This window comes from Vigna umbellata, chromosome 7 (assembly GCF_029865625.1).
Source record: "Vigna umbellata cultivar VRB3 chromosome 7, Vumbellata_1.0, whole genome shotgun sequence".
NCBI lineage: Eukaryota > Viridiplantae > Streptophyta > Magnoliopsida > Fabales > Fabaceae > Vigna > Vigna umbellata.
In genome coordinates this window covers 26,686,970-26,711,784 of record NC_142171.1, presented here as the reverse complement: position 1 = coordinate 26,711,784, position 24,815 = coordinate 26,686,970, and the positions used below count along the sequence as shown (strand labels likewise).

General features: G+C 34.9%; 2 protein-coding genes across 4 annotated transcripts in view; one reads left to right on the top strand and one right to left on the bottom strand.

The window, feature by feature from the left end:
* The window catches only part of LOC124847524 (uncharacterized), a 37,259-nt gene extending 15,932 nt beyond the window's left edge, over positions 1-21,327 (top strand). Inside the window, exons 13-27 of one of the 3 annotated variants that reach the window (XM_088094439.1) lie at positions 1,564-1,638; positions 2,401-2,448; positions 2,631-2,726; positions 5,608-5,837; positions 6,306-9,802; positions 9,876-9,964; positions 10,102-10,182; positions 10,945-11,016; positions 11,088-11,184; positions 11,354-11,408; positions 11,830-11,958; positions 12,050-12,167; positions 17,280-17,362; positions 20,493-20,560; positions 20,636-21,327. In XM_088094439.1, the coding sequence (XP_087950565.1) occupies positions 1,564-1,638; positions 2,401-2,448; positions 2,631-2,726; positions 5,608-5,837; positions 6,306-9,802; positions 9,876-9,964; positions 10,102-10,182; positions 10,945-11,016; positions 11,088-11,184; positions 11,354-11,408; positions 11,830-11,958; positions 12,050-12,167; positions 17,280-17,362; positions 20,493-20,560; positions 20,636-20,913 (5,016 nt within the window). In that variant the 3' untranslated portion in view covers positions 20,914-21,327. Of the gene's footprint in view, positions 1-1,563; positions 1,639-2,400; positions 2,449-2,630; positions 2,727-5,607; positions 5,838-6,305; positions 9,803-9,875; positions 9,965-10,101; positions 10,183-10,944; positions 11,017-11,087; positions 11,185-11,353; positions 11,409-11,829; positions 11,959-12,049; positions 12,168-17,279; positions 17,363-20,492 lie in introns of all 3 variants that reach the window. The other 2 variants (XM_047325030.2, XM_088094438.1) reach the window with 2 other exon arrangements.
* Positions 21,328-23,581: 2,254 nt separating this feature from the next.
* Positions 23,582-24,578, bottom strand: LOC148195598 (uncharacterized). The gene has a single exon (XM_088093922.1). It carries the CDS (start codon positions 24,458-24,460, stop codon positions 23,792-23,794), a length of 669 nt encoding a protein of 222 aa, XP_087950048.1. The 5' UTR covers positions 24,461-24,578; the 3' UTR covers positions 23,582-23,791.
* Between the last annotated feature and the right edge of the window lie 237 nt (positions 24,579-24,815).

The following is a 24,815-nucleotide window of genomic DNA, read 5'->3' as shown; positions in this document are numbered from 1 at the left end:
TGTTTGACAGATTTTATTGTGTCGAATGGGAGAAGACTCTTGTGAGAAGAAAAGAGAAGTTCTGGTTGGAGAAAAAAATAAAATTTAAAAGACCTTAAAAAAGAAGGGATATTGATGGTATGAAAAATAAACATACCAAATAATCTTAGGAAATAAACTTTAAGTCTAGCTCAAATTCACAAAACAGGTTTATAAGATGAGATTTGTACCTATATACTACAATGGTCTTATCTTTAGTCGTTGTGTGATCTTTAAAGATGTGTTTGGATTAGGAAGAGAATTTAAGGAGACCGAGTGAATGAATTTGAATGAATGAAAAGCGGATTGTGTTGTTGTTTGGATTAAGAGAAAGATGGTATGATTTAAGTGGATTTGAGATGAAAGTTTGTGGAAGTTTGTGTATGATATGATGAGTATAACAGATTAAAAAAATATTTTAATAGATAAAATTAGATGATTACCATTTTACTTCTGAAAATAAATATGATATAAATTTAAATATAAATATTATTATTCTTGTTTTTTTTATTATTATTTTATTGTTATTTATTATTATTATTTATTATTATTATTATTATTATTATTCACCACCAACTTGCTTCTTCATCTTCCTTGTAATGGTTCTTCTCCAGCAACACAAAAAGCAAGCATATCTACCCGCCATACAAAAATATTATTATTCTTATTTATTGTTTGAATCAATTCTTCAATTTGGGAATCGATTCTTTTATTTGAGAATCAATTCTTTGCAACAAATGAATCTCCCGCAGCTGTTGTACACAGCTGTAAAATGCAAAATGCAAAAGAGTTGAGAAAATATGGTAATTCCTGTATTTATCTGCACAAATCTTCTCATTTTTTAAAGATGGAAATCCAGCACTCTCCCTCGACACATTCATTTTCTTGCAAATCTGCTGAAACAACACGGAAGGATCACCCACTCTCACTTGCTCATCAACCGTAAATCTGTTGAAACAAACAGAAGCTAACAAACCTGATGAATTTTACATTCACTTATGTATAGTAATTTGGTGATATCTTTAGTTGATATAATATCTCTAACACACCCCATTTTGACGATCACCATCTTAAAAGGTGTGAATTTTAGGCCTAAATTAGTTTCACAAAACTGATTTTTAAGATGAGGTCTACACCCTTGTATGTACTATAACTTGATCATAACTCTAGTCGATATGAAATTTCCAACAGTCATGATAGATAGACGATTGGAAGGTCACACCCATGGCAAAGAGAAACTACAAAGCACAAGTTTGGCAAACTTGAAGAATGCCCACTGGATATGAAGAAAAAGGACCAGATTAATTAAAAAGGACAAGTTATTGAATAGTTGACTTGAAATTTAAGATTAGAAAATTTGTGCTGTTGCAACTCTGTTTTGTATAAATTTTTGCTAGTATAAATTATCAAATGGATGAAAGTTCTTGCACATCCATGGTGATATCAACAAGTTTATAATGTAGATAAACCAACGTCTCAGAAGGTTCTACTGAAATAATTTTCTGTTCTGGGCCATCCACTGATTGGATCTTTTCTTTCATGAAGGCCAGGGCTGCTTGTGTACTGATTGATCTGTGTTCTGGTGTGCTAGCGCCATGGATGACTCAGGTGATTGCAAAGGTACAATTGAACCTTCTAATTTGATTCCTGTGGTATTTTCAGCTATATTTTTGTCAGTCCTTTTTTTGGATCCAATTTTATCTTCATCTTTACTGTTGTAAATAGCATATTATTATGATAAAAATTGTTGAAATGTAATGTTTATTATTATTATGTCTGAGAACCCAACTATTAGGTTAGGGTTTAAGAAAGTGCCTTGACTTTTTGTATTCTGCTTCTTTGTACTCTGTAAGTATAGTAGTAAAATTGTAACAGTGTAATATGTTTTACTTCGTTCAAGTTCTTCAAGTAAAATATTCTGAAATCTCTATAGTAATTAGAAAAATATCTTCATAATCTTCGCATTCATTTCAACATATTTTTATTTCCTTATTTTAAAGGTTTTTTTATTATTACAAATAGACATGATGAGAATTTAATTTGTGTGATTGTTATCAATAAAAGTAATTCTTTATTTTTTTCACGTAGTTCAAGTATTACCACTATTATAATACAAAAAACTGGTGTTTAAGTTTGGTCTGTCCTTGTCATTTTTAAACTTCAGGTTCTGGTTCTTGCTCACAATCAGCATGTCTGTTCTTACATTAATTGCTAATTTTTCTTTATGAAATACATTGTTAGGCCATTTTGGTTAATGTGAGTGTTATTGATTATTGAGCTAATTTTTTCTGACCAGCTTAAATAGTGCTGCAAGAAGTTATAATGTTAATTCTTTTATAGCTATGTTTTATGTTCACTGTCTATGGACATCTTTTTGCACAGGTTGATCTCGCATTGGAGCTTTTGGAGGATCTTTTGGGTATAATCCAGGTATGACTGTAGTTCTTGCTTTCTTAACGTATTTCACAGCACTAAACTCTGTCTCCATGCACACGACCTTTTCAATTGTGTTAAATGATTTTAGGTTGCAATGCTAGAAAGTGTGTTCAATACTCCATCATTCTCTGGCTTTTTGTTATGGTTCCAAATTAAGAAATTGTCATGTCTGTCAGGATGCTCACAATTCACTTGTTCGTGCTCGTGCTGCCTTGAAATATATAGTGCTAGCTTTGTCGGGGCACATGGATGACATACTAGGAAAATATAAGGTACTTGCTGGATGAGAATAAGAATTATTATCTTTTCCCCTCCTTATCATCTTATTGATATTGTGCTTTAGCTAATAGATCGGTAGTTTCAATGCCCAACTAATGTGCTATATATATATATATATATATATATATATATGAAGAGGCACAATCTATATATGAAAGATAAAATTGTCTAATTAAAAATAGCACAAAAAATAGCTGCAAAAGGTGAATCCCTGTTATATAATGGTATAGGTTATTTGTTAAAGGATAAAATTGTCCAATTAAAACATGACACTAAGCATGGTTACAAAAGGGTGTATCCCCTTTATATTATGATGATGCTATAGATTTGTTAAAGGATAAATTTGTCTAATTAAAAGATAACACAAAAAGTAGTTACATAAAGGTATATCCTCTTCATATAATAGTGTACATAAGGAAAAATGGTTGTGTTGTCTTAACCAAGCTATTGAATATAGTGAAAAACCTAGATGGGAATAATATCCCCTGTGTAGAAAGTACACATAAGGTAATGTATTTATAATAAAGAAAATATGGACTAAGTGCAAAATACAAATAAAAGTTAATAACAAAGTAACTGAAGGTAAAAGATAAAGATAAAATATCTAAGATATTTAATAATCTAATATATTTAACACTTTCCCTCAAACTGATGCATACAAATCGTATGTACCAAACTTGCTACAACTATAATCAATTCTCAGTTTCAGTAAACAAGATTAGTACTTTTATGAAAACAAGATTAGTACTAATCTAAATAGCAGCTTGATTGTCTATGTCATTTGATTGACATCTCCAAATTGTAACTCTCTAATCAATTGCTTAAGCCAAACAAGCTCACAAGTGGCTGATGCCATAACTTGATATTCTACTTTCACACTAGACCACAACATTGTTCCTTGCTTTCCCAAGAGATTAAGTTATCACCAATGAAGACACAATATCTAAATGTAGATCTTCTATCAAAAGGAGATTTTGCCTTATCAACATCTGAATAACAAATTGTATGGTTATTTGAGCAATATAACAACCCCTTTCAAGGAGACCTTTTAATGTACTTTAATACACGAATGACTGCATTCCATTGATTTTCACATGGGGAATTAGGAAATTGGCTTATCATACTAATTGCAAAGGAAATGTCAAGACAAATAACTGTAAGATAATTCAATTTTTCAACTAGTTTTCTATATTGGTTAGGATTGAACATAAGCTCTCCCTGATTTGGTAAAAGTTTGGCATTAGGATCCATGGGTATGTTAATAGATTTTGAATTCATCAATCTAATTTCCTCCAAAATATCCAATGCATATTTTTTGAGATATAACAATACCATCATTGGATTATTGTGTACCTAAGAAATATCTGAGTTTGTCGAGATCTTTGGTTTGAAAATGGTTGCTAAGATGTTGTTTCATCTAGGAGATGCCATGGATGCCATAGTTGAAGAACAACCATGACTATAAAGAAATGAACAAAAGTCATCTTGCCATTGGAGAAAAAGTATTACCATAATTCAACCCAAAAATTTAACCTTTAGCCACAAGACGAGCTTTGAGGCAGTTGGTAGTATCGTCAAGACAAACTTTGATAGCAAAAACCCACCTGCAACCAACAATAGACTTCCCAAATAGGAATGTGACAAGCTCCTAAGTTCCACTATTCTGAAGAGCACTTGGTTCATCTTGCAAGGTTGAAACCAACTAGGATGGGCTAATAATCTATGATAACTCAAAACAATATATTGCGAAGAGGGATTACGGGTATAATGTATACCTTTTCGGAGGACAATTGGAAGGTCAGACTCAGTTGTTGGAGCTAGAGGAGACAAGTAGTTGGTACTTGATTTGAGTCACAGTGGGTGTTGAGAACACTATTTGCAATTAGAAACTTGAAGTGGTGGTGAAGATTCTGACAGTGGACAAGGCACAACTGGAGGACCACAAATAACGGGAATATTGACTGTATTAGGAATATTCACTTTAGATGAAGACATATAAGAAGAAGAATGATATTTGAAGTAAAAAAAAAGACTTATTGAAGGTGGCATCTATATAAACAAATTAGCATATAAGAGAAGGAGAAAAATACTTGTATCCTTTTTGTGATCCAGTAATAACTTTCAATACCAGGACTAAAATTATGAACAAAACATGTAGACCCAAAAACTTTTAGACATAAGAGATGAAGTTCATGAGAAAATAAAATAGAATGAGGTGTTTTATTATCTAAAACCGAAGACAACATGCGATTAATGAGATCAGATGTAGTAAGAATAACATCATGCCAAAAAATATTGAGGAACCTCACCATGAATTTAAAGAGTATGAGTTGAAGATAAAAAATAAAGGTAAGATATCTATCTAAGATATTTAATAATCTAATATATCTAATATATCTAACAACCACCATTGAGTGTGAATTTCGTATTGATTTAGTTTGGTCCAGCCAGCTGATATGGTGACACTGGCAGCTACTGTTTCTGTTCCTTGTAGTGCAAACAGTTAGTTCAGTGAGCTAACATGTTTGTGGTTGCTGGCTGTAACTGTTTCTGTTCCTTGTAGATCAAGCTACCTGTAGCTATATAATATTTGTTGTAACAGAATTCTAAATGGAATGAGAAATCAAATTTTCTTTCTTCAGTTCTGTCTCTCTTCTCTGTAAACTTCAACAGAGAGTTGTAAGTAGTATAAACATCTCATTGGCCAATAACTTGTCTTTTAGAATTTCATTATCTTTACATTTTGTCCTTATTGATTTGCTGGATATGAATGATGAATAATTTAGTGCTTTATCTTTGAAGTTGTTGCTTTTCATTTTTCCTAACAAACAAAAAAGACCCAACTAATTTTAAAACTATTTAATGTCTCTCCAGGAAGTTAAACACAAAATCCTCTTTCTTGTTGAGATGCTGGATCCTTTTCTTGATCCTGCAATAGCTGTGTCAAAAAGCAAAATAGCATTTGGAGATTTAGCTTCCTCATTTCCAGAAAAGCAAGAACAGAATTGTACAATTGCTCTAAATATCATCCGTTCTGCTGTACGAAAGCCAGCTGTCCTGCCTTCGTTGGAATCAGAATGGAGGAATGGATCTGTGGCTCCTAGGTATGGCGTCACTTACTGTGCTGTACTGTACTGTAGAAAATATAGTTGATATTTTGGATAGAAAATTTATCTTGTGGCTTATCTTTTATGTCTATTTACATGGAAGATAAACCAAAAGTAAATATTTTATTATTTGTAGCTTATTCCCATTAATAAACAATAGCTTTACATGTATATAAATGGGTAAACATGTTGCAACCAAGAATTAGGATTAAACTTCTTTTAAGACTTCTATATGTATGTGTGCATCAGGTAGATAGAGAAATAATAATAATTTATATAAAAATCTTCAATGCCCAGATAAAATGCATGTGGATCTCTTTGTGACTATGATAGTTCTTTTTAATAACTAAAAACTAACAAGACAAGTTAATTGTCCATTCCATTGATGTACCAAGTTTAATAATAATAAATTCTTAGAAACTAAGCAGATTTCTTTAGTTTTACACATTTACTTTATATCTGCAGTGTGCTTCTATCAATATTGGAACCGCACATGTGTTTGCCACCTGATGTTGACCTTTGCAAGTCAGTTTTACGACCAACTGACCATGAAACTGCATCTATTTCACCTCTTTCCTCTGGCATTAATGGTGGAGGTACTTTTTCTAAGTCAATTGGTCAAGATGATTCTGATGGAAAAACAGATGTTTCAGAAGCAGCAGGAAAATCTGATTCTGCTGAAGATCGTAGTCTACTTTTTTCCCCACCCGAGCTGCAGAGTATGACCTTGACAAATTTCTCTAATGTTCCTAAGCAAAATAGCTCTATTTCTAGCATTGGGGATATGAACTTGGAATCGAAAAACATGGCTGAGAAACATTCCACCGATCATTTTCTTACTAATATCTTGGATGCTGGCCTTGGTTTTGAATACTTCAACGTGCAGGCAGATTATTTCCAACTTCTGAACTATAATGATTCTGAACTTCGTGCTTCTGAGTTTAGACGCCTGGCTTTAGATTTGCATTCTCAGAGTGATGTTACTATTGAAAGCCATGATGCTGCAATTGATGCTCTGTTGTTAGCTGCCGAATGTCATGTAAATCCTTATTTTATTTCTTCTATTGGAGCCTCTTCAAAACTTACTGACTTGTTGAACATTAATGAAAGTAAAACAGCGCATCCTCGTGATAAAGCTAAAGTGAAAAGAACTTCTGGAAAGAATAAACCTAATCTAGACACTATTGCACATATAGAGAGAAAAAGAGATAAACTTGTTTTTCAGATACTGCTTGAGGCTGCTGAATTGGACAGGAAATATAACGTAAGAGTATCTGGTGGAGAAATTGGTCCTTATTCTGCTGAAGGTTTTGATGAACAGATTATAAAACTGTCTCCCCTAGATGTACAATATGCTGATGCTCTAACCTTGGTTCGACAAAACCAAGCCCTACTATGTAATTTTTTGATCCAACGGTTGCAGGGAGACCAAATCTCAATGCATGAAATTCTCCTGCAGAGTCTTGTGTACTTTTTGCACACTGGCACTAAATTATATTGTCCTCCAGAACATGTGATTGATATCATTATAAAATATGCTGAAGACTTGAACAGGCTGCTGGCATCTTTTCATCACCAGCTGAAGGAAAGTAGTTTGTATTCAACACAGGAAAGAATGAAAGGGGTAGAGCGACGTTGGTTACTGCTACAGAGATTGGTAATCGCAGCAAGTGGTGGAGGTGAAGAGCATCATTTTGGAAATAATATACAAAATAATTACTTGTGTGGAAATTTAATTCCTTCTTCAGCATGGATGAAGAGAATTTCTCATTTTTCTGGTTCTTTATACCCTTTGGTTAGATTTCTTGGTTGGATGGCAATATCTCGTAATGCAAAACAGTATTTGAAAGACCACATTTTCCTTGCATTTGATCTGTCTCAGCTGACATATTTACTATCCATTTTTGCTGATGACCTAGCTGTTGTTGATGATGTTGTGAGTAAAAAGTATGAAGAGCTAAAAGTTGATGATTCACAGGTTGAAAACGGTTCTTCTAAAACAGAGTTTGAACGAGGTAATCAATGTGATGAGGAACGATCCTTTTGTGCAATATATCCGGAACTCTGGAAGTTCTTTCCTAATATGAAAAGGAAATTCAAATCTTTTGGAGAAGCCATTCTAGAAGCTGTTGGTTTGCAGCTGAGATCTGTTCCTTCCACTCTGGTGCCTGATGTTTTGTGTTGGTTTTCAGAGTTGTGTTTGTGGCCATTTTCTTTTGCTTCTTCAATTGGAAGTGATCATTTAAAAGGTTATAATGCTAAGAATGCCAGAGCGATAATCCTTTATATACTTGAAGCTATTATAGTTGAACACATGGAAGCTATGGTTCCTGAGGCTCCCAAGCTAGTTCAAGTGCTCGTGTCACTCTCAAGTTCTACATACTGTGATGTGTCATTTCTTGATTCTGTTTTGCGTTTGTTGAAACCTATCCTTTCTTATTCTTTGTCCAAGATTTCTCATGATGAAAATTTATTGGATGGTGATTCTTGTCTGAATTTTGAGGAATTGTGCTTTAACACTCTTCTCATGAAAATAAAACAAAAGAGTGAGGTCGAGCACAATTCTGAAGATAAAGGATACAATACAGCACTGGCTATTTTTATTTTGGCATCAATCTTTCCTGATTTATCTATTCGATATAGGAGGGAGTTTTTGCAGTCTTTATTAAATCTGGCAAACTTTTCGGCTTTTTCCCCAACAACTTTTTTCTTTGATTATCTCAGTGCATTTCAATGTGTTATGGATAATTGCAAATTACTATTACTGAATAACTTAAAAGAATTGGGTGTGGTTCCTCTTCAGCTATCCCCCTATCCTCATGCAAATGGTGATGGACTTTTTGAAGATAACTTAAAACCAAATTCATGGTTTCTTAGTGATGTCTGTCTCATTGTTTATGAGAGTGATGTTCATAATGTAGATAGTAACAACTCTATTGCTGATGTTGGTCATTGTGACTTACCTTCTGATTATTTAGAAGGATTTTGTAAGGACATAGAGGGTCTCATTTCAAACCTTAATCCAGCTATTGAGCGCTGTTGGAATCTTCATCCTCAAATAAGTAGAAAAGTATCAATAGCATCAGCCGAATGCTATGTCTTTTCAAAATGTTTGACATCAGTTTCTCAAAAGTTTCATAAAGCTGAAGATGATCAAAATTCTTCAATCGAGTCATCTGACATGCTCACACTTCATTGGAGAATTGGTCTTCAAGGCCTTTGTGAATTGGCTGTTATGCTTCAAGAAAGCAGTTGCTGGGAAGTTTCTTGCTTGATGCTTGATTGTTTACTTGGAGTACCATATAGCTTTTCCCTGGATGGTGTGGTAGGCATCATCTGTTCCACAATAAAAAATGTTTCTTGCTGTGCGCCAAAAATCTCTTGGCGTGTGCAGAGTGATAAGTGGTTAACTTCTTTAATTGCTAGAGGCATCTATAACAGTCAAGAAAGTGAAGTTCCTCTTATTGACCTATTTTGTACACTGCTGGTCCATGCCGAACCTGAGCAACGTTTTATAGCAGTTAAGCATTTGGGAATACTTCTTGGCCAGTGTACGAATGGAGAAAGAGCCGTGATGAACTCTAAAATTTGCTCTGACTTCATTCCAAATAAGTTAGTTTTATCCATTCCTGATTATGTTTTATCTCGTCTGGTTTCTAGTACTTGGGATGAAGTTGTTGTACTGGCCTCATCTGATTTGTCAGTACATTTAAGGGTTCATGCGATGGCACTTCTTTCAAATTACATTCCATTTGCTGAGCGCCATCACTTGCAATCTTTTCTTGTGGCAGCTGATGGCATATGTTGTTTGTGTAATGCAAAAGCATCTCAAGATGGTCCTTTCCTGCAACTTTCATTAACTCTTATTGCTTATGCCTGCTTGTACTCACCAGCTGAAGATATTTCTTTGATTCCTCAAAATTTATGGGAAAATATTGAAACTTTGGGGTCTACAAAACATGGTATTGATCTTTATCCTTGCTGTCTGTATGAAATGGCGTACTAGAAATTTGGATTATATTATACACCTTCTAGCTTTTCCAGATGGCAAGCTCGGAGACCTTGAAAAGAGGACATGTCAAGTCCTGTGTAGATTGAGGGATGAAGGAGATGAAGCCAAAGAGGTATCTTCTGTAATGAAACTAGTCATTCATGCCAGTTTCAACAAAAAAACCATTAAATCCTTTTCCCGTCCATAGCATAATTTTGTATTTTGTTTTATCTTATCTCAATGAATTCTAAAATTACGATTCTATGCAAGGCCTTGAAAGAAGTGCTTTCTTCGTATTCTTCAAAGCAGTATGACCCAGACTTTGCTAATACACGTGAATCTATTAATCAGGTAATAATGTAATATACTTAAAATAATCATATAGTGTATAGCTGCTTATAGTGTTAGCAACGTATGTCCAAATAAGCAGTATGTCCAAATTTTGTTTGCAACGTATAGTGTATAGCTGCTTATAAATTTATTGTCACGTAATATCTAATCCTTCCCTAGTTTGTGGACTCTGAGTGAATAAACCAAAATTACTATTCTTTGTTTGGATTTTAATGTGTCAGATAGCGCATTTAACACATGTTTAATATGTGAATAGCTATTAACTAGAAATTATGGATGCAGTTACCACAATTAAGGGATTTGATTTATTTGTATGCATTTATGATTGATTCTATTGTACCCTGATATATCATAAAACGACTGTAGACAATGAATATATTGGTTGAGATTCCAATTTGAGATATGGTCAAATATTATTATATAAGTGGATGCAAACTTTACTTACAAACCAATTGTATGAGGTTGAATATACAACACAACTTTCAGACATTTTCCTTTTGTAAACTTGGAAGTACAATTAAATTTGCACTGCTGTTGGTATATAACTTATGATTCATGCAAGGGTCTCTGAACATGTAGTGAAAATATTATATTTTTTCAATTGGGTAACGAAGTATTTCAATCTATTTATACTAAAATTTATGTGAATTGGTCATCCGTTTATACTATTTTCAGCTGGTATGCATCCTGGTTGGTCATAGTAGCCAAATTTTCGGCAACTGTTTTATGTCATATTTTCTTAATATATTAAGTTTGCAACAGGTACTTGGCAATTTAACAGCAGTGCACTCATATTTTGATTTATTCTCATGGAAGATCGAGCAAGATGATATGGTACGTGTGATCATTGGCTAAATGCATTTGTTATTTATATGATTAGTTACATATCTTTGAATACTTTCTAGGAGCTCGAGGAGGCTGAGTTGGAGCTAGACATTATACGAAAGGAACATTCATTACCAGGAAGAATGGAGGATTCCAAAGAATTGAGTCAGATTCCAGGTTTACCCCTTTAGTACATTTTGGTCTAGTACATATTGATTCTTATAACCAAGTGACACAAAAGTCTTCATACATTTTTTTATTGTTGGCTTGTAACTTCTTCATTGTTATAGTTGCTGAAAATCTTCCACCCTCCTTCAAATTTGATTTATAAATTTGAACTTTACAGCCAATAAAAAGGATGTCTCAAGGCTTCAGCAAATCAAAGAGTGCATCCATTCCCTGTAAGTGGTTGTAGTTTTCTCTTTCAACCAGTAGTAAACATCCTCTTGGAAAATAATGCTAATTGTAGAAACCCTGTAGATTTACTCACTTTCGGTTTTATATTTGAAATATTTTCTCTTGCATGGCTTGATTTAGAGGGTTTGCATGCTTTTAAGTATGAGCTATTCTGTAAATCTCCCTGTAGAAGTATTTTCTTCTTGATGGTTTGATTTGTAGGGTTTTGCTCGTCTTTAAGCTTGAATCATTTTATGATTGGTTGAAATCATTGGCAACTATGGGGTTACTGTCAATTTTTGTTGTCTGTGTGTGTTTTAAACGTTATCTTTCTTTTCGGTCTCTCACCTTTTTTGAAATCTTAACCATTTATGCTGTTGAGGAATGTGGCAAAGTATTTGAAACTTTTTTATATTATGTTATCAGAGAAAAGTCCAAACTTAAAGAAGATATTGCAGCCCGTAGGCAAAAGAAACTACTTATGAGACAAGCCCGTCAAAAACATTTGGAAGAAGCGGCTGTACGGGAAGCAGAACTTCTACAAGAACTTGATAGGTTTTAGCTCTTGTTGAGTATTTTGGTGCTTGATATTGTATTGTTTTGATATTTTTACTGGAAGTTGAGGATTTTAGTAACTATTCAACAGGGAAAGAACAGTTGAAATGGAAAAGGAGTTGGAAAGACAAAGATTGCTAGAAATAGAGCGTGCTAAAACAAAGGAATTGCGTTACAATCTGGACATGGAGAAGGAGAGGCAAACACAGGTAATCCCACTACGGGAGTTGTTATTGTTAAACGTGATGTAAACATGTAATACTGATATACTGATTCATACAATTATTTAAACTCCTAAGTTATTTAACCCAGCACATTAAGACTTACTAAACTTAATATTCTAGAGAGACTATTGAAGTTGGCATGTAGTTTCAAACATAGCTGAGGCAAGGACCATTTAGTAAACAATCTGTCATTAGATTTTAAATGTGAGTCGCAATTTGTATAGGCTCAACCACTGAATCACCAGTTCAGTTGGAGAAAATTTCAATATGCTCGGTCCTTGTAATAATTTCAAGATATATGTAGGTTGCTTGGTTATTCCTAATCCCTATTTACACTGAGACCAGCATTACATTAACCCAATTATCAAGTGCAAATTAATGCCTCTTTGTGTTCTCTGGTTCTCCATTAATGTCAAATTGCAGCCTCAATACCACACTTTTACTACTTGTTATGATGTATGGAACAAAGCCAAGAAAGTTGATAGGTTCAAAGGGAAGGTTTACAGTTGAAGGAAAACTGTATGATTTATTTTATTGTAAGGTCGTTACTTATCTGTAGTTAGTTGCATCTGACTTCTATAAAGTTAGAATGGATAGTTTTAGCAATTACTATCTTTATTTTGTAACTTGTGAAGGTTAGGGAGGGAGAGTTTGGTTCTCTCTAATAACCAGAAAGTTGTATGTTGTTTGGGTCCTCTCTCCAGAGGAAACCCAGTTAATGTTATAATACATTTTACAGTAAAGATAATGGAGTTAAGATCTTGTGTTGGATGTAAGAGAGAGTAAGGAACCTGATTATTAAGGACGATGGAAGGCATGTAGTTGATTAAATAACACGTTAGAACAACATCTCCCCACAAGCGAAGAGGAATATTTTGGTGAACAAGAAGGGTACAGACAGTTTCAACCAAGTGTCGGTTCTTTCTTTCAGCGACACTGATTTGTAGGGTGTGTGAGAGCGAGATGTTTGATAGAGGATACTGTGTTAACTCAGAAAATACTGAAATTGGGAAGAATCACGAGCATTGTCAGTGCGTAAAATTTTAATAGAGGTGCCAAATTGATTTTGAATTTCAGTTGAGAAACATAGGGATATAGAAAAAACATCAAAACGATCTTTCATTAAAAAATAACCAAGTACATTAGGAGAAATCATCCATGAAAGTAGCTAAGTAATAAAAACACAAAGTAGAACAAACACAACTAGGACCCCAAATATCAGGTGAACTGAGGCAAAAGGTGACAAAGCACTTTATTAACTCGAGTACCATATATATGACGAGTGTGTTTTCCTAACTGACGAGACTTGCATTGAAAAGATGAACTGTGAGACGTATTAGGAAGCATGAGACACATTTTGGTAGACTAGGATGACTTAAGCATTAATGTTCAAGTGCTTGAGATGTAGTGGAGATACAAGCAACCGATTGTGACCGATAGTATAATCGTTGAGACTAATGTTCTGCTCCAATCGTCTTTCCAGTATGTTGATCCTGAACAAGAACAAAATTATTAGTAAAAAGGATAGAGTAATTTTTGGTGTGAGTGAGCTTGCTTATGGAGATTAAATTTAAAAGACACTCAGGAATAAACAGCTCAAAATCTAGGGTAAGATTAGATTGTTTGACCAATGCCATTAACTTCCATTTGAGAGCCATTTGCCATAGTAACAAAGGGTAAAGAATCCAAATAAGTCAGTTGAGAGAAAAGGGATTTGTTACCAAACATATGGTCAAATGCACCAGAGTTAAGAATCCAAGGTCCAAGGGAGGAGGGACTAAGAAATATAGGGTACAAGATTACCAGACTGAGCAACAACGGCGATAGGTTGTGTAGGTTGTGTGGCTGCCTTGTATTGGAGGAACTCATTATAGGAATCAACGTGTTAAGAAGTGGACTTTAAGCCTAACTCAACTCCACAACACCGACTTCGAAGGTGAGGTTTGCACCCACTTATAACACCCCCCCTCATGCTAAGGTATATACATCTCGAACGTGAGACTAGACATTAGTGAGTGGTCCAATAGCGGTCGGATAGCAGGTGAAACAATATGTCCATCAAACAACAAATATTGCTAGGATACGCTCTAATCAGACTCTTATACCATGTTAAGAAGTGGACTTTAAGTCTAACTCAACTCCACAAAACCGGCTTGGAATGTGAGGTTTGCACTTATATATTTTAAATTAGTCTTATGGCTAGTCAATGTGGGACTTCCGACGCAACGGAACTTGAAATCTCATCAGATGGTTTTGGAGAATTGACCTGAGCAATATTAGTTGTCTTATGTTGTTGTGGTATTTTTGTACGACATTCTTCCTCAGTATGACCATACCGTTGACAAAAATTGGAATGAGGGCGTTCACCACATTTTCCACTTCGTCCCCCTGTAGGAAGATTGGGGCTAAAAAGCAGAGGAGTTAGTTTGAGGTACATGAGATTGACCAAACATGTGAGGAACAAAGAGCCAAATTAATTGTTCACTAACGGTGTTGTTAGATGGAAGAACTGTGCCAAATAAGATTTGATTGTGGATAGAGTCAAACTCTGGAGGAAACCATAAAAAACTTGCCACGTTGTTCAACATGTTTGTCTGATTATTAGTGAAAGGCATCAGTGACTCAAAATCATCAATTAAGTGATCGAGCTTACCAAGATATGTTTGTATATGATGATTTTCCAGCTTCACTGTGATAAGAATGGAAACAATATTGTAAAGGTGATGACCATCATTAGAGTATACTCTCTTGGCTTTGTTCCACACATCATAACAAGTAAAGGAGTGGTATTGAGGCTGCAATTTGACATCAATAGAGATTTAGAGAACGCTACACAAAGAGGCATCAATTCGCATCCATTGGGCTTGATCATTATTGGGAATGTCTTTGGCCTGTTTGGTAAGTGGTCAGCATGGCCTTGACCTTGAAACCATAGCAGGACAGCAGTAGTGCAGGAGCTATAGTTGCTCGTCTTGATCATTTTTTCACATGGAATCATCGAAACAGTGGTAAAAGTACCTGAAATGGGCTAACAAGGGGTGCGTGGGTGTGAGGGGGAGGCAGAAGGTGCACCAGTGAAGCTCGGCCAACAGAGAAGATGCTTGATCTGTTGGGTAGATGCACGACCAACATAAGAGAAGGTCGTCAGTCGGGGTGAACCTAATAATTGATCCATAAAGTATGTACTTATAATCTAATACAAAATCAATTATAATAAAAACTCCTAATATTTAGGAATCAATAATCCTAATTTCCTAGATTATGTAACGGTTAATTTCCTACAAATCTGCAACAACTGATTACATTTTAACAATGTTGATGACATTGTCCTTACTGGTGATGATGAGATTAGAATTCCACAACTCAGAGCACCTTTCACAACAATTTCATACTAAAGATTTGGGCTCTCTAAAATATTTCATAGGCATCTGTAATTATCATTAATCAACACAAGTATACTCTTAAAACTGGTATGATTGACTGTTGTCCTTGTGATACTCCTATGGATCCCAATATCAAGCTTCTTTTGGTCAGGTGGAGCCATTGAAAGACCGGAAATATATCACCTTCATTAGATCTGACATCACTTTCTTGGTTAGTGTGGTAAGCCAATTTCTAAATGTCCCTTGTTATAGCCATTGGGATGTTGTGACATTTATTCTTCGATACATAAAAAAGGCTTTAGGACGAGGATTATTCTATGAAGACAAGGAATACTAAGATCACTTGTTACTTTGATGTGGATTGGGCAAGATCACCATCAAATAGAAGATCCACTTTTGGGTATTGTGTTCCTATCTAAGGAAATCTATCTCATGGAGAGAAGCAAGAAGCAAAATATAGTTGCTAGATCTAGTGCATTAGCAGAAATCGTGCTATGGCAACAATCACTTGTGAGCTTATGTGGCTTAGGCAACTACTACTACAACTAAAAATAGGGGACATCCATGAAACAAAGCTTATTTGTGACAATCATGCTACACTTCACATTGCATCAAACCTGGTCATTCCATGAAGGAACCAAATACATTGAGATTGATTGTCACTTTGTTAGAGAAAAGGTGCTCTCTAGCGAAATCATTACTTATTTTATCAACTTTAGCAATCAGTTAGCTGACATGTTCACCAAGCCTCTTAGAGGCCCTCAGGTTGAGTACATTTGTAACAAACTTGGTGCATATGACATATATGCTCTAACTTCTAACTTGAGGGGGAGTATTAGAATGTAATCAATTACATATTTGTGGATAATTAACTATTACTTATTCTAGGAAATTAGGATGATTGATTCCTAATTATTAGGTGGAAATTTAAGTGATTCTGTAAATTAGTATAAATACATACCGTGTGGTCTCCATTAGACACACAATACACTAAGCAAATATACTTTTCTATAATTAAAGTATCCTAATGTATTGGATACAGATATGTGATACAAATTGAAGTATGAATACATTATTGGTTGGGCCTAACTCACTACTAAAGTCAAACTCAAGGGTGGAGGATTTCCAGGTCTTATGGGAAGCATCCTATGTGTTGCCAGACAATGTGGAACATCTTTTCACTACATTTGACTGGCAATGCTGAGGATGGAAAACAAAGCCTAGGGTCATCAACTTTAAGCTATACAGAGATTTATTGAGTGTGCTGGCAAATGCAGATCCTTCCTAGGCAATAAATCTAGGTAGTTGCTTGACATAAACTCCCCTTTTTCAATTTGCCTCGGGAGGAATTCTAGATACCAAATTATTGAAGAGAACAATGTTAGATAGCATCCAAATAACGATATGTGCTGTTGTATGATATATTTGTTTAATCACTTGTAGATGAACAGTATTCCTTATAAGTGCCATGTGGAACAATTCCAGCAATCCTTAAGCATACTGCTAGTGGGTTGTTGAATTCCATTCTGCTTGTCTTTTTCAGTTCTAGGCTGTTGTTTTATGATTATATATGGATATGAATATTTTTCCTTTCCTTAATCAAAGAAAGTAGCAGAAGTAAAAATTCTGCATCATGAGTTGAGTAGGCTTAGTAGTTGCATATTTTCCTGCTTAGGGCTTTTGAAATAACTTTTACCTCTTAAATTATATGCAGAGAGAACTACAGCGTGAGATAGAGCAAGCAGAATCAGGACTTCGACCTTCTCGGCGTGATTTTTCATCCTCCACTCACAATAAGTAAGCTGTTAATCAGTTACACAAATACGGTGTTCTGGATTTAAATTAGTTTCTTTGTCTACTCTGTTGGAAAGAATGGATGAATTTTGTGCTTTTCCATGGTTATGTATTTGCTTCATGGAGTTTTGTGGGTTTCTCATTCTATAGTAACCCTAGGAATAGATTTCGTGAAAGAGAAAATTAAAGATCTGGTAGTAAAGGGCGTAAGAGCTGCTAGTGGAAGCATATAACCAGAAATACCTTCCTCTAGTTTGGTTCACCAAGTATAGTTTTTTTTGGATGGGATACAGTACAGTTTTAGGCACCGGCTACACTTCGTTCTAGATGCAGTACAGTTTCAAGCAAGCTCTCTACGATCTTATAGTCGTATTTTCAACTAGATGATAGTGGCCGTATGAATGCAGAAAATGTGGGTGGAAGCAAGGTTTCCATGGGTATCAACAGTTTTGTAGTGATGATCAGACTAGCAGATTTGGACCCCAAAGAATGGTTGAAGGGAACCAGGTGGTATCAAGGATCAAACTGTTCAGCACTTGGCCATAAAGCATAAGCCAAGAACTAGTCTATATATCTTGTTGGAGATCCCACTGGAGATATGGTTCAATTATAGTTAGTGTTGTTAAAATCACGAGTAAACTCGCAAACTCGTACAATCTAGCAAGTTTGCACTTCCAAGTGAGCTAACATGGAGATTGGATCGGAAGTTGGGTGGATCAAAGTGATTATGCGAGGATGCTTGATGGATCGGAAGATTGTGCATTGTGTAGATATTTTGCATATTGAAACCAAAGGAGAAGACCCACATGAGGCACGAGTTTCACAACAACCATTGTTGAAACCACCAATGCACTCATTGGCGGTCCCACCTTCGCACTTGTCGCCACCCTTGCAAATGGCAATCCCCTGCGATTGTCACCCTCGGGATTACTTGTGATTGTCGGCTTCGCAATTTGATAGGCTTCTTTAGTCAAGAAGTCGATCAACACTCTCCTCCTCTCAAGAACACAAACAAAAGCAAAATAGTATGTGTATTATTGCTGTATGTATGAATCAATGTACAATGTCTCACTCCTAGGAAGCCCTCTCTCCCTCCACGGAAATAGATATCCAGTCTATACCCAAGTATACAAAAGAATTAACTAATCCCCTGTACAACACACACACCCTGTTTATAAGGTTCCCTCCTTTACTCACTCAATAACTTTCTAACAACCGTTCCGGCTTCCTTACTATCCTCTCATTTTCTCTTCCTCCTCTCATGTACCTTTAATACTCTCACAATCCCATGTGATTGTCGCTCTCGCTCGGCAACTCTCTTCGTCCTAGTTGTCCATGCTCACCACCCTTACTATCTTTGGTGCTCTCCACCCTTGCTCATCACCTTCGCTGCTGCCTTATGTTCTTCTATTCCTTTTTCTATTTGCACCTATGTTGCTTTTACTCTTTTGTGTATTGTCTAGGGTTTATTTTGAATTTGAAGAAAAAAGATGGGATGACCAGTTTTTATGAATTTGTAAATTTATTCATTGTTTTATATGGGTGTTTTATGAATTATGAACTTTTTTAATGATATTATTAATTATGAACCTATTCTATAAATTATGTATAAGTTATTTTTATTATTTATATTATTTTTAATGATACTTCTTTTTATAAATATAAGTTTTCATCAACTTTTTACGATGGTGCTAGAGCCTGTCGTAACATAGTATGTTAGGTCCATCATGACACTCTTATGTTATTAGACTACATACAAATATCTAATCTCACACTTGCGATTCAATTTTTAGTAGAGAATGTGTTGGATATCTACTAAAGATATGGTGAAGTTATAGTATATAAGTGGGTGTCACCTTATAAACCAGTCTTGTGATGTTTGAGTGAGGCTTAAAAGTCCGGTTTCTGAGAAAATTCATTTAAGTTCTACTTGTGAGAGTGATAAGATTCTAAATTTAAATGGGAAAGAGAATATATAAGGTGATGCGAGTGAGAAAAATGGATGCAAGAGATGCTGAAACGGATGAGATCATCTAAAATATTCTAAAGATGACATGATAAATATTTCTCATATTTCTGTCTAGTTGAAGCTCACTTAGCTATAAACTTGTTAGAATAAATAATCTATTTCCCAACAAATAAATAAAAACCATACAAATTCAGTTTTACCAAAAGCAATCTTTTAAGAGAACTCGACTATGTTTGATAAGTAGGAGAAATTGTTAGAAAGGTAGTTGGAATGATCATTAGCATGCTAAGCGTGTAACAGTGTCTTCTGGGATAGAGGCAACGCTGGTGCACATAGGGTGAAGATGTGACCAGATTAGTGCATTTGGGACTCAGATAGGAGCAATGCATCTTGGGCAAAGATGAGGCAGTACATTTGAGAGAAGTGTTATTCTAGCAAATTGTAGTCAATTTTTTTGAACGTTGGTGAGAATTTGTTCGTATAGAGAAGTTGACAGCACCTGCAAGTGATTTCACCCAAAAAAAAATGTTTAGGAAATTAGAGTGGCAAACCAGATTAGGTAATAGAAAAATGGTGAAAATCATGCTAGAAAGAAGAAATGAAAGAGGGGATTAATTGGAGTTCTATTTTTTTGGGGAAACTCATTAGTGGAATACTGACAAAATAGGTCACGAGCATATTGAGAGCGAGAGAAACGGATGCAAGAGATCATATTGGTCTCTTGTTTGCTATCATGGCATTGGTGGAGGGTGACTTCTAGCTGTATTTTTGGCCTTTTGGCGCAGTAATGGCAGTTTCCTTCCTGTCTCTTTTTTGGTTGTGTTGTTTTAAGTTTTGTTTTTGTCTTTCGAAGAATATCATTGTCAGCTCTGGTTATGTTTCCTTCCTAATGAATAATATTTATTTTTCAAGGGGGGAGAGGGATAATTATCTGTAGAAGTGGCTTGTAATTTTGATGTGGCCTAACATGTGACCTGACCTGAAAATCCCATGCCATGGTCCAAGAATCATTTTAAAAGTTTGAGTCCTTTTCTATTGGTCTCTTTGCTACTATTACATCCTCTTCTGTTGTGTTTTTCTTAAAATACTTGACTCATTGTTAGTTTCGAGGCTGGCATTATAAATTGCTTCATGTGGTTTTCTGGGTTTCTCAACTTGTTTCAGCCGACCCAGGGATAGATTCCGCGAAAGAGAAAATGGAAGATCTGGTAATGAAGGGAGCACTAGAGCTGGTAGTGGAAGCTTACAGTCTGAAATTCCTTCCACCAGCTCATCAATTGTACCCTCACCGACTATAGTTCTTTCAGGATCTCGGACATTCACGGGACAACTTCCTACTATTTTACAGTCGCGTGACCGACAGGATGACACCGGCAGCATGTACGAAGAAAATGTTGACGGAAGCAAGGATTCAGGGGACACCAGCAGCATTGGAGATCCGGAATTAGTCTCAGCATTTGAAGGCCCGTCTAGTGGATACGGTTCTCAAAGGCACAGTTCAAGAGGAAGCAAGTCAAGGCAACTTGGAGAACGTAGGGACAGAGACAGCAGACGTGAAGGGAAATGGGAAAGGAAACATTCTTAGCTACTGGGCATGGAGTTGTGCATTAGATTAGGTCTCTGTGTGTATATAATATAACAATATATACATGCGCAAAACCAAACCGTGGGAATGGACATTTTTACAACTTTAATTTGGGGAATTCTGTGCAGAACCTTGGGCAGCATGTCTCTTTGGTCTTGCTACATGGTTAAACAGTGTTGTAGATTAGTATGTATAGCTGAATTAGATGTTGGTCCATGTTTCTGTTCAATAGTTTGGAGGACTGACAGATTATTCACATGCATGTATGCAAGATTAGATCTTTTCCCCTCCAACCACTGTAAATGATTGAAATTTCATTGTGACTGTAAGTTTACCCTGTGACCAAATTTGTTTTTCATCTGTTGTAATAGATTCCTGGAAATGAAACATTTTACCGTTGTAACCGTTTTGATTGATTGTGTTCAATAAAGTAGATGTTGGATACCAATGTTAAAGTTAGCTAATTCGGCTTACATGAACTAAAAATGAGTTATTAAACTTAATTCCCTTTTGACTAGCAAGAAATTCTATATGATTTGATCTATCGCTTAAAAATGTCACTTAAAAATGTTTTATTTTTTAAATTATTTTATATATTTATTGAAGTATGAGGTGAATTGATTCAATTTATTTTTTTATATAAATATAAATTGTTTGCATATTTTATTAAATATTATTATAAAATTAATAGTTGAAAATATTTAAAAATATTTTATTGTTTTGAATATTATGTATATTTAGTGAAGAACAATTAATGTGGGTTAATTCAATTTTTTTATAACAATACAAAGTGTTTACTTATAAATATAGTAGTGAAAAATTAAAATGAAAATTTATATAATTTGACAAATAAATAAATTAAATATTTAAATTATTCAAATATTATAAAATAATATTTTTGTATTTAAAATTTTTCAATTTGTCAATCTAATGAAATAATTATAATAAAAAATTTATAAAAAATGATAAAAGTTAATAACAGTTGTTGGTGGATTACCAAATTGACTTAGTTTGGTTGAAATCTATTTAACTTACATTTAACATTTTTTTAGTTTAATCTGATTCGAACTTGTTTAGCTTGATAATTTACGTCTTGAAATTTATTGACATTTCTATTGTTGGATTTCCATCTAAGATAACAATGGAGGAATCTAAGTTATGCAATTGCTTTCCGCTACCATAAATGTTTCCAGGCATGGGATCCCACTGTCATTGCCTCCACCTGCTCCGACACCATCCTGGCCAACTTCTCCCTCCACCCTCTCCTCCCACAAAGTCACTGGCTGAACCAAAAATATAATATATTTTTACTTACAATTTGTGGAGTAAATTCAATGGTTGTTATATTATCTAAACTACAGTACAAGAATGATGATCAAAAACGAAAAAAGAATCCTATTGTTCAGAAATTAAAATTGACGAGTTTGAGACTTCTAAATCAAGTTGTAGAAAAGAAAAGAAATGAAGATGCAAAATTTTGACATTTCATCTTTGTTGAGTTTCTCGAGTTAAAAACTCAATACATCAAATTATAGAACTGATTCTAAGAAGAATTTTCGAAAGCCGTTCTTAATAAAGTTAATTGACAAAAAGAGAAAGGGTAAAGATTTAGAAAATTACAGTGGTTTAAAAATACTGAAATTTTATTATTTTAATATTAAATAGTTTTAATATAAAGAATTTATTACAAATGAATTGTATTCTTTTAAAACATTATTTTTTTTATAAATCATTTTTTTTAGAATTATTTGACTTCTCTTTAAGAGTTATCATTGTTTGTTTATCTAATTGATGGTTTAATGGTTAAATAATATGATGGAGTGAATTGATTTTGTGTGGTTTGAAATTGTCTTATGGGTGTTAAGTTGAAAGATTGAAAATCTGGCAATTTGAGTAAATTGGTATTCATTCAGACACCTAAACCTATTCTTGTATCATTCAGTGCATCAGAGTTACCAATTTGGTCATTTGAACAGGTTTCTGGTTCACCAATTCAAAGTGTTGAAATTTTTGTTTTCTGGTATGGCGTTTAGCAGCCCTAATATGGCGTTGAGTGATCGATTTGTAGTGAAGGTCTAGGAGCATTTCAGCTCCAGACCGCTGAGCACTAGGTTTGTGTCACTGAGCGACCAAAAATATCGAATGGTTTAGCGTTGAGTAATGACAAGGTACGGTTGAGTGTCAATTACCACTGAAGATGAAGATGCGAGAGCTTTAGTGTTGAGTGCTCCATGTTGCGAGGGGTTTTGCACTAAGCGTTAGTCTGAGTGTTAATGTTTTTTGTGATTTTCTAATTATTCTTTGTTTTGAAGTGATTTATATATGGATTCAATGCATGCTTATTTTGAATCGTTGATGCTTCATGGATTGTGGACATGTATCGAGTTTATTTAAGGCTTAAATGCTTACTTGGTCTCTATGTTCAGTGGTAATTTTCAGTTTAGTACCTGGTTTTAAAAGTGCATACATTGCATCCCTAAGTTTTTGAAATTGTATAATTGAAGTCCTATCCGTTTAATGGTGTTAAAATTGATAACATTGAGGTTACTGTAGATGTGAGCTATGCAAGAAATGATCTCGTGGCAAGCAGATTTTGGGTTACGTATATATTGAAAGTTTAGGGTTTTTAATTGGGAAATAAATCCCCAAATCTGGTTCTCTTCCTCTCGTGGGTTTGCAAACCCCAATCCCCAATTTCCTTTTCTCTTCGTTCTACAATGGTGGAGCTAGTTTTTAATTGGGGAAATAAATCCCCAATTTTGGTTCTCTTTCTCTCGCGGGTTTGCAAACCCCAATCCCCAATTTCCTTTTCTCTTTTTTCTAGAATGGTGGAGCTGCAGGTTACTCCTTTCTCTTCCATGGAAATCTTAGCATTGCTTCATTCTTCCTTAAGAAGTTGTTTTGTAAGGTGTGAGGTTGATGACGGTCTCTGAGAACGAGTGGCGTGTTTCAACGGTTCAACCACCGAGTCTCTGAATCGATACGACAACGCTTGATTCCTCCCTCGCTTGGATCGGACCATTGGTTCTTTCTCCTCCAAAACGCCACCGTATATATCAATAACCACCGACCTTTCTTTCCATTTCTCTTGATTTTCTTTTTGAGTCGTTGACTCAATACCAAGTCCCCTCTCTTCCTCCGAGTTGGACTCGTCTTTTCTAGAGACGACGCTCGTTGCTTTTATAAGCAAATTGAGAAAATTACTATCGCATCCCTGAAATGACGTTTGAACGTCGTTAACTTCATTGTTAAGATTTTGGTTGTCGTTAAGTTTCTCTGAAAGTTGAAAGCTCTTACCTGGAAACCCTTCTTCTTGCTCTTCTTCGATGTTGTTCAGAAGCGTGGCGGAGGCCCTGTCGGTTCTAGAAGATTTTGATTCTGTAAGGGAAGAGAATCTGAGATTCAAATCGATGCCAACCCCTTTGCTGGGAAAGGATTCTTGTTGTTCTTCTCGTTGTTTTGTAGAGGGTGGAGTGGACGAAATTATGTGGAGAATCTTGAAGAAGCACATTTGGGTCTTCGAATAACCGCGACACAAGGAAGCCATGGGAGCAAAGAAAAAATTTTATTTTTTCTACAAGCGCAACGGTTTTATCGATAGAGTTTGGGTGAAATCTACGCTTTGATGATGGGAGTCTTTGTAGGGAAAGAGAATTGGAAAAAGATTCTAGGCAATAAAACCTTTATTTGTTAAGATTTTTCAAAATGATTAAAATTATTACCTTTTGTGGGAGAGAGAAGGTGATGGTATTTAAATTTTTCCACATTGGATATGTATTTTGCCACATCAATTAACATTTATCGTCGTTTCTACCAACTTAACGGATAGGACTTCAGTTATACAATTTTGAAAACTTAGGGACCTAATGTATGCACTTTTAAAATTGGGTACTAAACTAAAA